Source organism: Typopeltis vanoorti, chromosome 2, assembly GCF_054136105.1.
Source record: "Typopeltis vanoorti isolate ZY-2024b chromosome 2, IOZ_Tvanoo_1.0, whole genome shotgun sequence".
NCBI classification, from domain to species: Eukaryota; Metazoa; Arthropoda; class Arachnida; order Uropygi; family Thelyphonidae; genus Typopeltis; species Typopeltis vanoorti.
In genome coordinates, this window is record NC_143550.1 from 27530858 (window position 1) to 27550639 (window position 19782).

General features: G+C 34.6%; 1 protein-coding gene across 3 annotated transcripts in view; it reads right to left on the minus strand.

Annotated features, from left to right (window-relative positions):
• The window catches only part of ari-2 (E3 ubiquitin-protein ligase ari-2), a 208768-nt gene that overhangs the window by 131435 nt on the left and 57551 nt on the right, over positions 1-19782 (minus strand). For all 3 annotated transcript variants that reach the window (XM_090404136.1, XM_090404144.1, XM_090404128.1), the window contains exons 4-5: positions 19084-19234; positions 4525-4646 (exon numbers count right to left, since the gene is read on the minus strand). In XM_090404136.1, the coding sequence (XP_090260262.1) occupies positions 4525-4646; positions 19084-19234 (273 nt within the window). The remainder of the gene's footprint in view (positions 1-4524; positions 4647-19083; positions 19235-19782) is intronic.

The window sequence follows — 19782 nt, forward strand, 5'->3', positions numbered from 1 at the left end:
TTATAGCACAGTTTGCATAAGCCAAGACAACACACACCCAAGCGAAATGGACACGTGATGCCACTGATATATATATAAGCAGCAATAGTGAATGCACATGATGTCAAAATTTTGCAGGATGATTTGGATAGATTGGAGGACTGGGCTAAGGAGAATGGATGGTAATTTAATGTGGCAAAGTGTAAGGTTATGCATTTTGGAGTGAAAAGATTAGCAGCAGTATACCACATTGGTGGAACTGTGCTCCAGGAGATTGACAAGGCCAGGGATTTGGGAGTGTTGGTGGATAGGGAGCTGAAGTTTAGGGGGCACATTGCAAAAGTGGCTAAATCAGCTCATCAGCTCATCATGTATAAAGCCTTGACTACTGTGCCCAGATCTGGGTGCCAGGGTTTCTTCTTGATGGGGAGGAGGTAGAGAGGATCCAGAGGCGAGTGACCAAGATGATAGCAGGTCTATGGAATGAACCTTATGAAAACAGGTTGAAGATTTATGGGTTTCAAAAATTGGTTGATAGGTGGAAAATGGGTGATATGATTGAGACATTCAAATTACTGAAGGGTTTCTATAAGATTAATTCAAAGGATATTTTTCATAACATGTCTGGTGGTGGGAGGACTAGGGGTCATCCATGGAAACTGGCCAAGAGTGTGGTTAGCAAAGGTGTTAGAACTGAGTTTTTTACTTGGAGAGTGGTGAATGAGTAGAATAAGTTGCCAGAGTCTGTTGTGGGTGCCATGACTGTAAATGAGTTCAAGGCAAAGTATGATAGATACTGTATGGAAGCTGAATAGTTGTTCTTGACATGATGTTTAGGGCCTCCGTCGACGAGTCTAAGGACTCCTTAGAGTTGCCCGTAATAATATGTATCGCACAGAAAAATACTATTTGAATGAATATTTGATGATGGAAAACAAAATTTCCATATAACAAGAACTTGCAGATTAACATAAAAATGTGAATATCAAATCCACAATGCAAACAAATCTTGAACATCAAGGTTTATTTAGGGTTTTATTTTTTCATCTGCCTGCAGGACCATGCAGCACATAAAATACAATACAAATGTACTTGATAAAATTTAATAATAAATATTCTTTTGTGAATTACCAGCACAAAGATAAGACTGACTTGGAAGCACATATTCAGGATTCAGAAATTGCAATCAATGTGTGTGTGTGTGTAGTTTATGTTGAGTCGATTGTGCTGTGAAAACTTTCAGACAGCAGCCTTCTCTAAACATAGTAGTTTCGATTTTGAATTCTTCTACTCTCATATGTCTTCACACTGTTATAACATTATGTAAATCACAGATGATTTGACCTCTCCCAACCACAAGTCTAATAACAGCAATTAATCAGCAAAACAGAATGACAATATTTATGCCTCTGACATAAAATGAGCACTAACAAGATAAGTATACACTTGTGTATCTACATTTATGTTTCACAACCTTTTTGTTTTAGCCCAAAATACTTCCTTTGAGAATTTGGGCTATTAACAAGCATAAAAGCTGATAAACAAAAATTTCACCCCCCCCCTCGTCATTTAAAAACTATCTTCGGAATAATTTTATATGTATCCCAAAATGCAGGTAACCCTCGTATAACGTGGTACTTATGCAATGCAGTTTCGATATAACACGATCTACAAATTGTACTAACACTTGTTCAACACGGTTTCGATATAACAAAGTCTACAAATTATAGTAACCCTTTATCTTTTCATATATTTTTCACTGAGCGATGTAAAAATTAAATTTTATCTTCGTTAAATTTGTGTCTGCCCGTATCGCATATGTAGTTATAAGCAGCGAAATTATATTAGGGGAAATACCTTTAGCACACATGTACGTCAATTGTTTACCGTATAAAGGTAAACAATTTACCGTATAAAGTGTTTATTGTTGAAAATTGTCTTTGTTTTCTGCCAAGAAAGCACATTAAAAATCATAAGTGTGTTAATCTCAAGTTGAGCACTTTATTTTCTAGTGAGTTACATACATAATTAATATGTAATGCTTTTTTATGTAAAAAATGTATTTTTATAGTAATGGCCACTAAAACTGCAATGAAAGGGAAAAAAACCAACATTGGAAAGAAATTTAATTTCTCTCGAAGAAAAAATTAAAATCTTGGATCGGTTGAAAAATAGAGAAAAACTAGGAGTTGTTGCAAGGCCTTTGAATTTAAATGAATCAATATGACTTAGCTCGTCATCCACTAAAGGTGGATGCCTAGCTAAGTCATATAATAAACGTCGCACACATTTTTGTGATATGGTTGAAAACGAAATTAGTAAATTAATTGATGGAGAAACAGATTTAAATGAGGAAGAACTGGTATAATTAATAGATGATGTCGAACCAAATGGCGGGGAAAGTTCTGCCGAAGATTCTCACTGTGATGAATGCGTTAAAGAATTCAGTTTAAAGAAATTAGCAGAAAAATTGGACTTGGCAAGAAATTAGGAAGTTATTTTAGGATAATGATCCCTCAATGGAGCGCTCTGGAAAATTCATGAGACAATTGGACATTTGTTTAGCTCCATATTATGAACTTAATAAAAAATTGCAGCGTAGTGGTAAGCAAGTTTATTACTGACTTCTTCATAACTAAAGCAAAGTATGCAATGAGAATTATACAAATGATGTTCAAAAGATTTCAAGATTTCAAGAATTCTCATTATTTACGAGTGGCTGACGACGTCCAGCCACTCGTAAATAAAGAACATCTACGAAATGTTAGTTTGAAGACAGTGATGACGATTAAAATATGCACTTTATTTTATTTTGCCTAAAACATTTATGCATTATGTGCAATGAAGTTTACGTACAATTTGTAATTTTTATAATTTTATACTATGCATTTGTTTCACAGTTTATGTTTTTTTAACTTACATAAATTATCTGAATTAAATAAAAATATTTTTTTGTTTGATATGTCATTGTTTATTTATATAATTAAAAAAAACAATTTAGGAACCTAACCCTACTTTTTCTGTGATCTGAGTCTCGCATAACGCGATTTATATAACGCGGCATTTCTATGGAACCTAACTTCTGCGTTATATGAGGGTTACCTGTATACAACAATGGTAAATTCAGGGGAAAGCATTCTGCTTTCAATCTTCACTCTCTTTTCTTTGTAACATAAAACACACATTTCCTTCATGCAGTGATTCTCAACGTATGGGGCACTTGAGAGTGGGACATGAAGAAAGTGGAAATGAAAGGAAAAACTGAAAAACTACTTTATTGAAAAAAAAAGCATTTAATGAAACTATTTATTGACACAAAAACATAAAATACATTCTGAAAATAAAATAATAAAATGTATAAAATCCAGTATATCGAATAAACTAGTTATGCTTACAGGAACATATCAATATTGCAAAATATACCGAGCAACTAATTAAAACTAAGCAATAGCAATGAATTTAAAAATTGTTTCCGAAAGGCCGATATGATTCAACAGTCTGTGGAGTGATGCCAGATCTATACAATTTTTAAAAGATTTGATGACATATTTAAATTTGTATGAATATTTAAAAATTTTAATTAATTCCTAGTTTTTTTTTTTTGTTGTTGTTGTTTTGCTAACTTTTATGGGTTTTGTCAGTTTCTCAACACAAGAATTGCAAAGGAAGGTGGGAGGCCACAAAAACTAATATTAAAAAAAAGGAGCACACATGAAAGAAGGTTGAGAAACAATGCCTTCATCTGTTATTTTAGTGTGAGCAATAAAGCTGTGTACTTGTCCCAAACTTTCAGGTTCTGAGAGATGCAGAATTGAGAACACAAAAGGTTACTTTAAGAAAGCAACAGTAATTCCTGCTCAATTTATCAATTATAAAATAATAAATGTCTTTTAAGTGCTTGCTTAAAAACATTCTTTATAAATATGGTTACATATTTATATAACCATATAAATTATATTTATTGTATTTCATTATATTTACTGTATTTCATTATATTAAATGTCATTATATTTACTGAATGTTACACAGATTAAGAGAGGGATAGCAGAAAAAAAAAAAAAAAAAAAAAAATATATATATATATATATATATATGGAATAATAATGATGAACTGAACACACAGAAATGGTTTATTCTCTCTGCAGTTTATTGTACTTGTTCAAAAGGAGTAATTTTTCTAAGCAATTAAGAGTGCAATATAAGGAAACCAGCAACAACGGATGGTATTATCGCATCTTTCACATTATTCAGTTTATAGTAATCAGTTAACACTACTGCCGAAAAATATCCATTACTGAGAGCACATGTGAAAAATTATTACAAAAATTCTCCATATGATATTTACTTCTCAATTACTTCTTAACCTGAAGTGCAAAACCTTGTATAAAACAATGACAAATATAATAAATAAAGATGGTAATTCTCAATTCCAACTGTTTGAAGTCAACATTTTTTGTTCTCATTTTGAATTTATCCTGCACATGAAAACAGATTAATGGTTAAAACTACTGCAGGAATATATATAAAAATTATTAACACACATACCTTGACATAATCTGAAAATGCAAACTGTTGATACCTCTCTCGTAATGGCAGCTTGTTAAGCATGCTTAAAACAAAGTCTTCTGGAACAAGAATATTACAACCTTGAGCCATACACTCTATCCCTAGATTAAGGAGGGAAAAAGTAATAAGTTCTATGCACAGCACATTATCCTAATAAAAAAAAAATAAAAAAAAAATCAGCTAATGCCTTTTTATTCCCATATATATATATATACATGGAGTAGGTGAGGCCGTTTTTAGCCCTACTAATATTGTATTAAAATTTTATTGAAATTGGAAAATGAATTTATTATTGAATTCATGTGGAATGACTTCTATTTTAAATATTTAAGTATCAAGAAGATAACCTTTAAAATATATATATCTTTGATGCAAAAAATAAATACAGTTTTTTTTGTACACGATTACATATACAGTTTCATTCTTAATTCTGCGGCCCATAATAACATTCTAGGCAATTCAACACTTCCAACTTTATGGCAACAGTTTGGTGAAGGTCCTTTCCTGTATCAATGACAATGCCTTGTCCTTTCTCATAAGCCTTAACATTTTGGGAAAATAAAACACTGTTAGTCATAAAAGTACCTTATAAAATTTAAGAATCAACACCAAAAGAACAAAATAATTTATTGAGTAACTAATATTTCACTAAATTTCAAAATGAGCACAAAAATTATGCAGGTTTGAAATCGCTAGAAATATTAGCATCTCAATAAGGTATTTATTTATTTTGTTCTTCTGGTGTTTATACCATAAAGCACTATTACAAATAACCTCCAACATCTAACTCTACCATTATATTAACATTTTAAGTAATAGCTCGGCTTTTTTTTTCTCTTAATACAGTCTTTCTCATAAACCTAAACACTACTGAATGAGGCGAATTAACATGAGCTATTCATGGGAGGCCAAACTTGGGCAATCCAGGTTTACTGGAGTATTGGTCTTTGCTTTTTTCGTTAACAGTAATATCAACTGGTCTAGAAAGCAAAACACACTTTCTTATTTTAAGGATTTTTTGTTAATCTCAAATTAAAAATTCCATACAGAATATATCCCAATGATCGATGCCAGCAAATTATCTATAATGCATGAAATAATAGGAATTCCATATATTCAACTTTTAACTGATGTTCCCATCAGTCAAAGAAAAAAGTGTGACTTCTGGTTGGCAGTAGACTGCAGACTGGAAATCACATTTGCTTTTGGTACCAATTTAGTTTACAATAATTTGCGGGAAAGAATCACTTAGCAGACATGGCACTATGTGCCTGATACTAAATACTTGCTGCTACAGCCTTTATTGAAGGGCGAAGAATTATCCTAATTTTAATTTCCTTATTTTCAAAAAACAGTCACCATATATACAAGAATAAATCAGAGATCTAAAAAAGTAAAATGCACAAAGCATCATTTTTCAATGTATTTCCTTTACACTCTAAACAGTTTTTAAACTGATCCAAAGATGCCTAAAATGCTGTCAGAAAAGAAACATTTATTCAGATTTTTTCCCTCCCCTGCAGTGCAGTACCTCTTCTGACTTGATCATCATGTGTAAAATTCCTTTTTGGAAGGTAAAAAAAAGTCAATCTCTTGGGAGGTGGTTAGAATGTAAAATGGGTAAGGAAATATCTCAACTGCAAGTTTTTTGAGCTATTTCATTACTTGCATTGATAGTAATACCATGTTTAATTCAAATATAGGACTGATGACATTTTTTATAACAGTGCTTCACAGTATAAACAACACAATAACAGCAACCTGGGTTCAAGGCCTGTAGGTGTCTGATGCCTTCCACTGCATTTTATTTTGTGCAAGATGACTCAGTTTGTGTATAGAGTTTCCGCAACATTTGACGACGTCATCGCCCCATTCTCTGTTTGGTCTTCCTCTTTTGTTCTTTCTTTCAATCATTCCAAACAGCAACATTTTTAATTTTCTCTCATCATTCATTCTACATATATGCCCAAATAGACATAGTTTCCTTTTGATTATTTTCAAAAGGAAACTATGTCTATTTGATACAACCAAAAGAAAACCATGTATCAGGTTTTCTTTTGGTTGTATTTGTCTATAGATTTCCTCCTTGTTCACTTTCTGGATCCAGCTTATCCTCAAGATCTTGCTATAGCACTTCTTCTTGAATGCCAATATCCTCCTTTCAGATTCTCTCATGAGTACCCAGGCCTCACATCCATAGAGCATGCTGAAGATACAGGTTTCTACAATGTGCAGTTTAGTGAGCATCTTTATGGCTCGGCTCTTCCATATTTTGTCCATGGCGTTTAAGATAGCTGTTGCTCTGGCTATTTTAATTTTTACCTCTTTTTTTGGGTCCAAGTCATGCATCATGTGGCATCCAAGATATGTGAAGTGTTCCACATTTTCCAGTTGAAATCCTTTAATGGCAACTTTGTTCAGTAACGCCTGCTGTCCGAATATCATTGTTTTCGTTTTTTCAAAATTAACATTTAAGTCCATATCTTTCTCCTTCTGTGTACAGTGTCTTTTCCAGCCTTGCTGCATCTTCTTCAATCAAGAGGATATCATCTGCAAAGCAGAGGTAGTTTATTCTCATTCCATTTATTGAAATGCCTCCACCTTCTTCTTTGATCTTATCTAGTGTCCTTCCCAGATGTGTGATGAAGATGGTTGGTGATATTGGGTCCCCTTGTCTTGTGCCTTGATTAGTAGCAAACCAATCTTCAGTCACACTTGCTATCCTGACTGTTGCTTGTGCTTGGCTGTTTACATCTTTCAACATTTATTATTTATTGTCTACACCATAGGATTCCAAGACAGCCCATGTTATATTTTGGTCAATATTATCAAATGCTTTTTGGAAGTCCATGAAACAACAGTATATCTTTTTGTTCTTTCTTTGAGCTTTCTCTGCTATTAGTCTTAGTGCAAGTACTTGTTGCACTATACTTCAATCTTTCTGAAATCCGGCTTGCTCATCAGGAAGACGTACCTCCATATGACCCTTCAGGCGTTCTGTAAGTATTTTCATCAGCACTTTGCCAAGATGACTCATTAGTGCAATAGTTCTGTAACTGGTGCATTCTAAAGCACTGCCTTTCTTATGAAGAACAACCAAGACTGATTTTTTACACTCTTCAGGGGCATACCCTGATCTCCATATTTCATTGCATAGCTTATGCATTTCTTTTACAGCCAATTCTCCCCCATATTTTAGAATCTCACCTATTATGTTGTCATTTCCACTACTCTTGTTGTTCTTGAGATGTTTTATAGCCTTATTCACCTCCTCCTCCAAGATGTCAGTTTCAAAGATCTCTGCTGGTGGAGAGATTGCTTTTAGTTCTTTGATCACTTCTGTTGGTATTATTTAGCTGATTTTTATATATTTCACTGCAATATCTTGTCCAATAATTTATCATCTTCATCTTTGACAACACAGAGGAACAAAATAAATGAAATAATATTGAGATAATAATATTCTGTTAGATTTCCAACTACTATCCTTTGAATGAATTGTTTTCAGCAACAAATTGCATATGAAAGGCATTAATGTGTTTTTCATTTGCAATTCTTATCAAAAGTGTCCTCTAGAACAGCAGTTGGCAACCATTTCACTAAAAAAAGAGCACCCCGAATGGCTGACTTATGACAAAGGGCATTCTACCTCAATTTTGCTGGAGGGGAAGTTGTAAGCTTAAAGTGCATTCAATACATATTTAATTTAAATGAATTTATTAATACAAAATTCCTTACAAACTTATGTACTTCAAAAAAAAATTAATGTGATACTTTGCATTGCAGATATACAGCTAACTTATTATAATCTGGCACGTAACTGGAATTCTCAGTTCTCAGGCAGTGGTCTAAATGAGAATCATTGAAACGTGATCAATACTTGGATTTCGAATACTTCAAATTTGAAAAAAGAGATTCACATGATATGTTGAAGCACAGTAAGAATATATTTTAAGAGTACATTTTCTTAATAAAAATCTTTTTCTCATCATGGGTTGTAAAAAATATAATATAAATATATAAAATTATTAGAAACACATCAAATAAACAACTGATAGTCACTTTGTCCCTCTAGAAAAGAATTCAGGCTACTAGCCTAGTGCGACAGAAGTGCGTAACCCATAACTGGTGATGTGCAGTTTGCATACGCACTAAAAAATCTGAAGGTTGTTTGATGCTTCAATATCTGCCAGAGTAGTGGGCACTTGGATGCTCGAGAGCCCCATGTTATCGACCCCTGAACTAGAGTGTTTCACATAATGTGTTTGTTTTCAGGCTCATGGCCTAGAAACATTTAGCTACATTTTTAATGCATTTAAACAGCCAACATCCAAGAATACATTACAACTTAGAAAAGGAAACAAACAACTACCTTTTCTTCCTAGACATTAGTTACAGCACTATTAAATGGTTCATTATCTTTTTCTCATCATCAATTTCTTGATATGTATCCCCCAAAGGGTGTTCAGGTTACTTTGATAGAACTACAATGATTAAGTTTACATTATTATTAATCTCCTATCAACAATTTTTCTCCAAATCAATCTATTACTCGTCAGCACTCCAAAATTGTCATATCAAACATTTTGTGCTTCTAAGCCACTTCTGATTGAATCAATCCGCCTAGACCTTGCTCTACCTCTGGGTCTCTTTCCTGCCATCTTACCATTAAACACCTGTTTTGCTAACTTTCCTCACCCATTCTATTAGTGACCCATACTGCCTTAGATTAACTCTGCTGACACATTCTTGAATGCTAATAATGTCAAGTTACTTCTTGATATCTTCATATTTAATATGATTCTGCCATTGATGCCATCAGTTCACTCCCTTGGATCAAGTGCTTTATTTCTAACCCAACTCTCAGATCCATAACTTAAAATTATCCTTTTATTAGAAGGATATTTACATTAAGCAATAACACCATCTATCCCAACAGCATGGTATCCTCAAAACTACATGCAGTCAGGGTTATTTGTTCTAATAACACAGCTCTTTCTGCAGAACTCAGTTATCTTCACAACAAATTTCACAACATCTATGTTATAGGAGTTGTAGCCATTGACTACAACTCCTATAACATAGATAACAAAATACTCATGTCCCTATTCTTCTCACATCTGACATACAAGTCACAACAAAATATTCCAGTCCCCTATATCCAGAATAAATTTGAACAGGTAGCTAAAGTTCTTCACAGATATAATCTCCATGCAACTTTAAAGCAACACATCCAGCTATCAACCTTCATCCATTCTCCAAAGGATCAGCTTCATCCTCTTGCACATCCTGGAATGTATATAAAGTTCCTTGTGCCTGCAAGTTAGCCTACTTCGGAGAGAATGGTAATTGGTTAACATACATATTGAAGAACATAAAAAATTACATGTATGGCAAGTCAATACTGGCAAACCATGCTCTTCTACATACAGAATTAAATGGAAAAAGACAGCTGGCTGTATACTACAGGTATATATGTGTAGTCACTATAGGTCTCAGAGACTGTATATGGAATCAGCATCAGCAATGAAACACACCCCTTACCTCCATAAGTATGGTTACATTAATTTCCAAAAATCTGAAAGACATTCTAGGACCACAGTTAGTGCCTTCTCTGAATTAACTTTGATTTTATCTGCTCTCTAGAAACTGCTTCCCCTCAGGGCTTTGTCATTTTATGCACCATCGGTTCCTTTTCAGTTATACATGAAGTGTTTCATTCAATTGTAACTGAATATTAACTCAAATTATTTATTTTGTTCATACAATAAAGCACTGTTATGAATAACTATGAACACTTAAGCTTATCATCATGTTTAGGATTGTCACCTGAGTTCTGAAGGTAGATTGCCTAATGTGAGACTACCATCTGTTTAGAAGTGCAAAAGCTTAAAAAGAGTTCTATGTTTGATCTCTATAACAGGGTTTCCAGATTATCTACTCTTGACCCATCCATCATATTAATTTACCACAGGTGTACAACCTTTCTTTCATGGGTAAAATTTGTGTGTGTGTGTGTGTGTGTAAAACATTTCATTTCTCTTTTCCTTATGTTTCTTTACAGTTCTGACACATACACTTTTTGCTATAATGAGTAAACATCTTTCTGTAAATCTTTAACCATTCTGACCAAAACATCTCATCAAAGTATTCACTAAGGATGCAAATGGACTGTGGAAATGATCCCAATAAGCACTGGAAATAAAGATGTGTCTGGGTGTGACACGTATATATGACAATAATGAGAATCTCAAGAGCACGTTCTGACATCCTATGTTATTCTCATATGCACAAAACTTTCTTTACTTCTTAATTTCTCCTATTATACTAGTAATTTGATTATTAATAACCCATTTTAATGAGATACAGTATTTGAAACTTGTAAATCCCTGATCAGTTTTAAATAAATAAAAGATATATATGCACAAGCGATTATATTAATTTGCTAATATTTCATATCCACTTTCTGAAAACATCATAACAAAAATGTACAATCAGATAACTTTGTGATGTCTTAGGCACATGACTAAAACAAACTTTATTTTGGCGGACCTGCAGGATAAAAGTATTTTATCAACTGTGATGGGATAAGTAAAAAAGACCATATCACAAATACAACTATCAGAAAATTAACTGGATTAAAAGAAGTAGTGAAAACCATATATGACAATAATGCACAGTGGGCAGGTCATATTGCAAGACTTAATAACAACAGGTGGACCTACCATGTCACAAACTGTATCCAAGATCAACCAAGAGAAAATCTGGTAGACCTCCAACTAGATGGGAAGAGATTCTAACCAGAGTGATAGGAAACAAGCGGATAGCTATAGCTGTAAACTTTGCGACCTGCATTTGTAATGTGGAGAAACCATGAATGAAAGCAACACGTCCATCCAGGTAATCAATTGTGATGATAATATTGTAAACATGTGTTTCAGATAGCACTTATATTCTTTATGGCCATCCTTGTTCAATGTTTATTTATATACCTGTTTCTAAGAAATGCTGTACACACTATAGATAAGGTGACCATTTATCATCCAAACCAGGAACATTTTTGAGAGGAGGTGAGTGCTAAAAATAATTAAAAAGATATAATGTTTTGAGATATTTTTTATTGACCAAAACACTGGACTTATAAACTACCATATATTATCGCGTATAATGCGAAAAATTTATGGTAAAAAATACTACTTAAAGTTAGGGGTTCGCATTATATGCGGATCCTAAAAATATAACATCTTATTAGACTTGCACACAAATATATACTACCTAATGCCTATGCAACCAAATCTACTTGATCCACTCACATTCGGTGACCGAGCGCGCATCGTATCTGCACATAAAGCTACTTACATTATTGGCATTATGTGCCGATATGATGTGCTCTCTGTCACCGAATGATAGAGCACAGTCAGGTATATCGGTTTAACCACAGTTCATTTTAAATATTATTCATTAAACAAACCTAGCCTGAAAATGAGCCAACAGAAACATAAACGTTCATCTTTTGAAGCAGGATTTAAATTGCGTGTCGTGCAGTTTGCAGAAAAACATAATAACAGTGTTGCTATGAGAGAATTTGGTGTAGCAGAGAGTAATATTAGACTTTGGCATAAGCAAAAAGAGTCTCGAAAAAATCCCCCAAACGAAACGTGCCTGTCGTGGAGATGTAGCATCCTTTCCAGAACTTGAAGAAGAGCTAAATGAATGGATTTTGACGCAACGACAAGATGGCATTATAGTAACAAGAAATGCAATTTGTTTTCGAGCTCTACAACTCAAGAATGGTAAATTAAAGGACACACCAGGTGTTTCATCTTTTCTTGCTTCGCCTGGGTGGTGCAACAGATTTATGGAACGCAAAGCATTAACATTATGACACCGAACAAAAATTGCGCAGAAGTTACCAAAGCAGCTTGAAGAAAAAGTGCAGTCCTTCCATAAATTTATCATAAAATTACAGAAATGTTACGGATATGAATTTTCCCAAATTGGCAATATGGATGAGACGCCCATGTACTTTGATATGCCTGGGAATCGAACAGTAAACTCAGTTGGTGAAAAGGGTGTCTTCATAAAAACAACAGGACATGAAAAAACGCATTTTACTATTGTTCTAGCATGCATGGCAGACGGAACCAAATTAAAGCCAACAGTGATATTTAAAAGGAAGAAAATTCCGAAGCATATGAAATTTCCACCAGGTGTAATTGTTCGCACCAATCGGAAAGGTTGGATGGATGAAGAAGGTGTACAATTTGTGGCTGGTTCAAGTATGAAACATACGTCCAGGTAGCTTGTTACGTCAACAAAGCATACTAGTCTGGGATATGTTCCGGGTGCATTTAACAGAGGCAAGCAAAGAGAAAGCACGTGAGCTATGTACAGAGCTAGCAGTCATACCGGGTGATCTAACTTCCGTTTTGCAGCTGCTTGATGTCAGCTTGAATAAGCCATTTAAAGATCACTTACGTGAAAAATGGAGAGAATGGATGTCATCTGGTTTGGTGAAGATGACAAAGGGTGAGAATTTTCAGAAGCCTGAGATCACCCTAGTCACCAGCTTGGTTAAAGAAGCATGGGATTCGATACTATCTGAAATGATTGATTTCTTAAATGTGGAATAAGTAATTCAATGGATGGATCTGAAAATCATGTCATATACGAAAGTGAGGATGATGCACAACAAATTGGAGAGCATGAAGACGATGACGACAACTGCTACACTGATGACGCTATCCCTACAGATGAATTTAAAGAATTTTGACATTTTGTTTTAAAATAAATATTTCTTTCGTTAATTCGTCTTGTATTTTGACATTTTGAAAGTTTATTTTTCACTTGGTTAGAGTATAATAAATTTAGTTTAATCCTTTATCCAAGTGTGAGCAAACAAAGTTTGCACCTGAAAGTATCTTCAGGACTGGGGTAAGGTGGTACAACACCAGGACACTCCTTACAAAGGTGGTGCAAGCTACCAACACTCCTATCTCAGTATCTCCCATAATGCAAAACACATCTCCTTGCAGATATGTCTAATGTTATGCAATAAGTTGTACCACCTTACCCCAGTCCTGAAGATACTTTCAGGCGCAAACTTTGTTTGCTCACACTTGGATAAAGGATTAAACTAAATTTATTATTTTGACATTTTGTTTTAAAATAAATATTTCTTTCGTTAATTCGTATTGTATTATTAATAATGTTATGGAACAAGATTAACAGATCGCATTATACGTCAACATGTCATTTTAGGGCTAGTTTTCAAACAAAATTTCTAGTTAGTATTATACATGGATCGCATTATACGGGATAATATACAGTAGTTCAATTAAAAACAATTTTCGAAAATAACATTTTTTCTAAAGAAAATAAAAACAACGTATGTCAGTGTATATATTAAAACCAAATAAAAAATTTCATTATAATGATTATCATCATCATCAAATTCCTGACATTTACCCTCAAGGGGTATACAGAATATGATAGTACTACATGAAAAATTTACATCATTACTAACTTCCTACCTACAATTTTCTGCCAAAACAAACTGTTACCTGTCAAAGCTACAACACTGTCAAATCTTATATTTATATATCTATCTTCTAAGGCAATTTTTACCGTATCAATCCACCTATATCTCGGTCTTCCTCTGGGTCTTTTTCCTGCCAACCTGGCAGAGAACACTTGCTTGGTTAATCTTTCCTCGCCCATTCTGTTTAAGTGACCATACCACCTGAGATTAGCTCTGCTAACGCATACCTGGAGATGCTGACAATGTCAAGTTCTTTCCTAATATCCTTGTTTTCAATATGATATTGCCATTGATGCCATCTGTTCACGCACCTAATCTTTCTCAGGACTCTCATATTTGCGGTCTCTAGTCTTTGGTCAAATGTTTTACTTCTCACCCAGCTCTCAGATCCATAAATTAAAATTGTCTTGTATACTGTCTTGAACACTGTCTTGTGTACAGCAAATTTAGTGTTTTCAGTTGACTTCCTACCATACCAGCTTTGTTGATTCTGTTGTCTATTTCCATATTTAATTTACCATCTTCAGTAAAAATCGTGCCTAAGTAGCTGAAATGTTTTACTTGTTCTATAGGTTCTCCATTCACAATGCAGCTGATATTTCAATGCTTCTGCCTATTTTCATTATCTTTGTCTTTTTATTGCTGACCTTCATACCATATCTATCACAACAGTTATTCAATTTAGTCAGGGAAATCTTGCAGACTTGTAGCGGATTTATTTAGAAGTATAACATCATCCACATAAAGCAAGGAATTGACATTAACATCTCCAATTTTGATATCAGGTTTAATACCACTTTCCTTCATAATATGATCCATATAGATAATGGATAAAATAGGGGATAATGTACATCCTTGTCTCACACCAGATTTAACATTAAACCATCTTCCTGTACTTCCTTCAATCCTAACTGCTGATTTACAACTCAAATAAAGACTAAGTATTGCTTCATATAATGCCCCATTGACATCATATAATTGTAGCGTATTGAATAGCTTCTCTCTTGGCACCTTGTCATATGTCTTTTCGAGATCAACAAAACTTAAATACAGATCTTTGTTATATTCCCATGACTTTTCAACTATTTGTCATAAAGTGAATATCTGATTCTGACAGCCTCTGTTTGGCCTGAATCCAGCTTGTTCCTCACCAAGCTTCTCTTCCACAATCCTTCTCAAGTATACTGGCATAAATCTTACCAGGAACACTCAGTCGAGAAATACCTCTGTAATTCTCACAATAGTTTTATTTCCCTTTTTATATATGGGTACTATGAGAGCTCTACTCCAATCATCTAGAATTCGTCCCTCTGTCCAGGCCTTCTGAACAACAATGCAGTGCAGGCTACTGTAAGACTTTTATACCATCATACTTCAGCATTTCTGGTAGAATATCATCCACTCCTGCAGACTTTAAACATTTCAAGCCTTTAATGGCTTTTTCTACTTCAAGGATGGATATGTATACCTGACTGTAATGCCTGTTGAGTGTTTTTTACTACTGTGCTATCACTGCTTGTTTCATTTAGCAATATTTCAAAGTAATTACTCCATACTTCAAGGATATCGTTTCCTCCCGTTTTCATGTCACCTTTATCGTCTCTAACTACTTTTACAGCACTCTTTCCTTCATTTCTAAGCTTCTTCAACAACCTCCAGAATATTTTGCTGCCTTCTTGATATTTATTTTCTATGTTCTTACCAAAGTCCTCCCATGACTTTTGTTTAGCTAGTTTTACACAGTGTTTAGCTTTCTTACATTTGTCTCTGTATTCTTAAGAGCACAAGCTGACTTATTTGCCAGGAACTTTTGATATGCTTTCTTCGTTTCCTTCACTGTCTCTTTAACTTCCTGTGTCCACCATGGATTTCTGATTTTTCTATCCTTGCAGACAACCTCACCACATGCCTCTCTGGCTGAATCAATCAATGTTTTCTTCAAGGCTTGCCACGGAATCTCCAAGGTTTGGTTCCTGTTCCCAAACTCTTTCATTTTTTCTTCAATAATCTTTGTGTATTTTAGTCTACAGTTCACATCTGAGAGCTGCTCAACTTTCATTAGTTTTAAAACTTTCTTACATGTTCTTTTAAATCTTCCTTAAGACTAAATGGTGATCACTTCCAATTTCAAATCCTCTGTACAATCTAGTGTCCTGCACCAGAGAAGAAACATCACTATCAACAATAATATAGTAAATGAGACTTTTCTTATTCCTTGCCTCTTCTCTCCATGTGAATTTGTGCACATTTTTATGTTCGAACATGGTGTTAGTAATAATAACCAGTCCATGTCCTGAGCAGAAATCCAACAAGTATTTGACATTATTATTAGCTTTGCTCTTTTCTCCAAATTTTCCCAAAATATTTTTGTACATCTGACAATCATTTCCTACTCTGCTATTTAGATCCCCAACAAGGACCAACTTTTCATTTTTCATTGTGTCAGTTGCTTTTTCTAAAGCCTCAAAAAATTCTTCCACTTCTACCTTAGGAGAACCTTCTGTAGGACAATAGGCACAAATAAGTCTCATTGTCCAGTTTCCCATTCTGATATTTACCCACATCACTCTACTTGAAATTGCCTGCCATTCAAGAAGATTAGCCTCGTATTTGGTGTTGAATACTATGGCTACTCCTTCTTTTCCTTGATTGTCATTTCCTGAATATAACATTTTGTATTTATTGCTCAGAAAAATCTCACCAGTTTTGGTCTTTTTTGTTTCAGTCACCCCTATTATGTCGATCTGGTACTTATCTAATTCCTCAGCTAGCTCCATTTCTTTGCCATTCAGGCTTCTTATGTTGATAGTACCGATCCTCAATTCTGGTGATATTGAGTTGGGGTGTGTTTTAGGATTTGTTCCAGTAGCTGACTTTTCGTTGTTCACTCTGGTTCTCTGGCAAAAACGATGGGGGCCTTGTTTAACCGGGCAACGCCCCAGCTGGCATGAAATTCTATCATGTTGTACCATCATTTAATATTGTGGTTTAAGTCAATAAGAATACAATTTAGTTGGCTAAATCCCAAATTGCCAGCTCATCCTCGTTCGTTCAGTATCCAGGTAGATACCCAACAGGGCGCACCACAAGAAGAGGATTGGACATTAGGTTAGAAGCCCTGATTGGTTCTCTGCCTTCCTTTAAAGGCTATGTGGAGGACAATCATTTCCTACTATACTATTTAGATCCCCAACAAGGACCAACTTTTCATTTTTCATTGTGTCAGTTGCTTTCTCTAAAGCCTCAAAAAATTCCAACACTTCTACCTTAGTAAAACCTGTGGTACCATAGGCACAAATAAGTCTCATTGTCCAGTTCCCCATTCTCATATTTGCCCACATCACTCTACTTATGACTGCCTGCCATTCAAGAAGATTAGCCTCGTATTTAGTGTTGAATACTATGGCTACTCCATCTTTTCCTTGATTGTCATTGACTAAATATAACATAGAATTGACATAACATTAACATGAATAGAATTAGTTGTGTGTTCTATAATATGAATGAGTTTAATGAGGGGTATGTTAGGCTTCATTTCTGTGTATAAACATTAATATAAATGTTTACATATTCTGGAAACTGCTCTAGAGAACAAATGTAGAACTTTTCCAAGCCACTTCAGGCCTCCAGTAAGAGGGGTAGCAGTCTCACACTAAACAATGAAATTCATCTCTTACCTAAATTTAATGTAATCTTAAATATTATACCAAACCGAGCAGCAGAAATTAGCCAATATGGATGAACATAAAAATACATCTGTAATTTCGGTTACAACAAATGTGGACAGGCAGGCAATGTATAGTCCACAGATCATAAGATTCTCTAGGAAAAAAAATGATCCTACCACATTGAAATATGAGGTGTGGCTATGAAATAACGAGACTGGTTGCAAATGTGGTTTATTATTACAATTGTACAACTTAATTGTTATCCCCCTTCAACATACTCCTCTCTCCTCCTCTATCTATACACTGCTACATAAGAATTTTCCATTGTTGGAAGCAGAGCTATTCAAAGAGGTATTATCTACTTCAGTAGCGCTGTCATTTTCTCCTTCACCTCATCCACTGACTGAAAATGGGTGCCCTTCAATGCAGATTTTAACTTTCAGAAAAGGTAAATGTCGCATGGAGCCAAGTCCAGTACGATCCAGAAACAAAGAGAAAATCAATGCACTGGAAAATTCCCCAAAACTGAAGGCAATGCTGATCATTTTTTTTTGTTTATATCAATGGCGTGGTAATGGTTGAATGGGTACCCCAGGGTCAGACAGTTAACATTATTACCTTGAGGCTCTAGAGGGTCAGACAGTTAACCAACATTGTTACCTTGAGGTTCTAGAGGGTCGAACAATTAACTAACATTATTACCTTGAGGTTCTGGCCAAGCTGAGAGAACGAGTATGGAAGAGACCAATCTGTAAAAGAACAACGCTTGGATTCTCCATCAGGACAATGCTCCAGTCCACAGTGCACTGTCTGTAAAGCAGTATCTGGCTGATAAGAAGATCCCAGTGTTGGACCATCCATCTTACTCACTGGACTTTGCTCCATGCAACTTTTACCTTTTCCCAAAGTCGAAATCTGCATTGAAAGGCACCCATTTTCAGTCAGTGGATGAGATAAAGGAGAAAACGGCAGTGCTACTGAAGCAGATAACACCTGATGACTTGCAGCACTGCTTCCAACAATGGAACATTCGTATGCAACGGTGTATAGATAGAGGAGGGGAGTATGTTGAAGGGGATAACAATTAAGTTGTACAATTGTAATAATAAACCACATTTTTGCAACCAGTCTCATTATTTAATAGCCACATCTCATATTTAAATAAAACTATTAAGTTGGTCCTATAAAGTTGGTCCATCATAAAATACAACACAAACACAAAAATATACAAATATGAATTAGAATACTCTTCAAGAGGAGGAACTAAGACTTCTTTGGTTGTGTTCCCCTTTCTTTCCAGTTAAAAAACAGAATAATAAATATTATTACCTATTGATCTACCCTGAGTGATCTGGATTTCAAAGTGCATAGCCCAGCAATCTTTACAAAATGGATGACCACAAGTCAAACTACGATAGTAGTCACCTGAGAAATGTTGGAGGCATATAGGACATTGAACACTCCTACTTGTACGGGCAACCTGCAAGAGTAAATTATTTAACTATTATCCACTTGCAATTAAAACACATTAATTATAAAATTCATAGAATCCAAAATATCAATTAAGTTAATTTAACTACTGCTGTGCAAATTGTAAAATTAGGTAGGTAATCAGAATGTTTGCGTGCAAGCTTATATACCTATTATTCCACTACTGGATTTTCAGAAGAGAGAGAGCCCAAATTTAGCGGTCAAGAACAGGAAAACGTGATACAAATACAATAACTACAGTTACTGATGATTACTTACTATATTTTGCTAAAGTTAAATCTTAGGGGAAAATTACTCAAGTACAAATACATGAACAGAGGTACTGCATAAGTAAATGATACTGAATCAATATAAAAAAAAAAAAGAAGCAAAGATTACAGTTCTAAAAGAAGTCACCTAGCACAGATTACTGAAAACTCATAATTGATGAGCAGGTCTGAGTGACCAAATTTATTGAGAAGGTGACACTTCTTTGAAGCAAAGGAGATTTAAAGTCTTTCATATTTTTAATTACTTCTGTGAAAAGAGCCCTCTTCC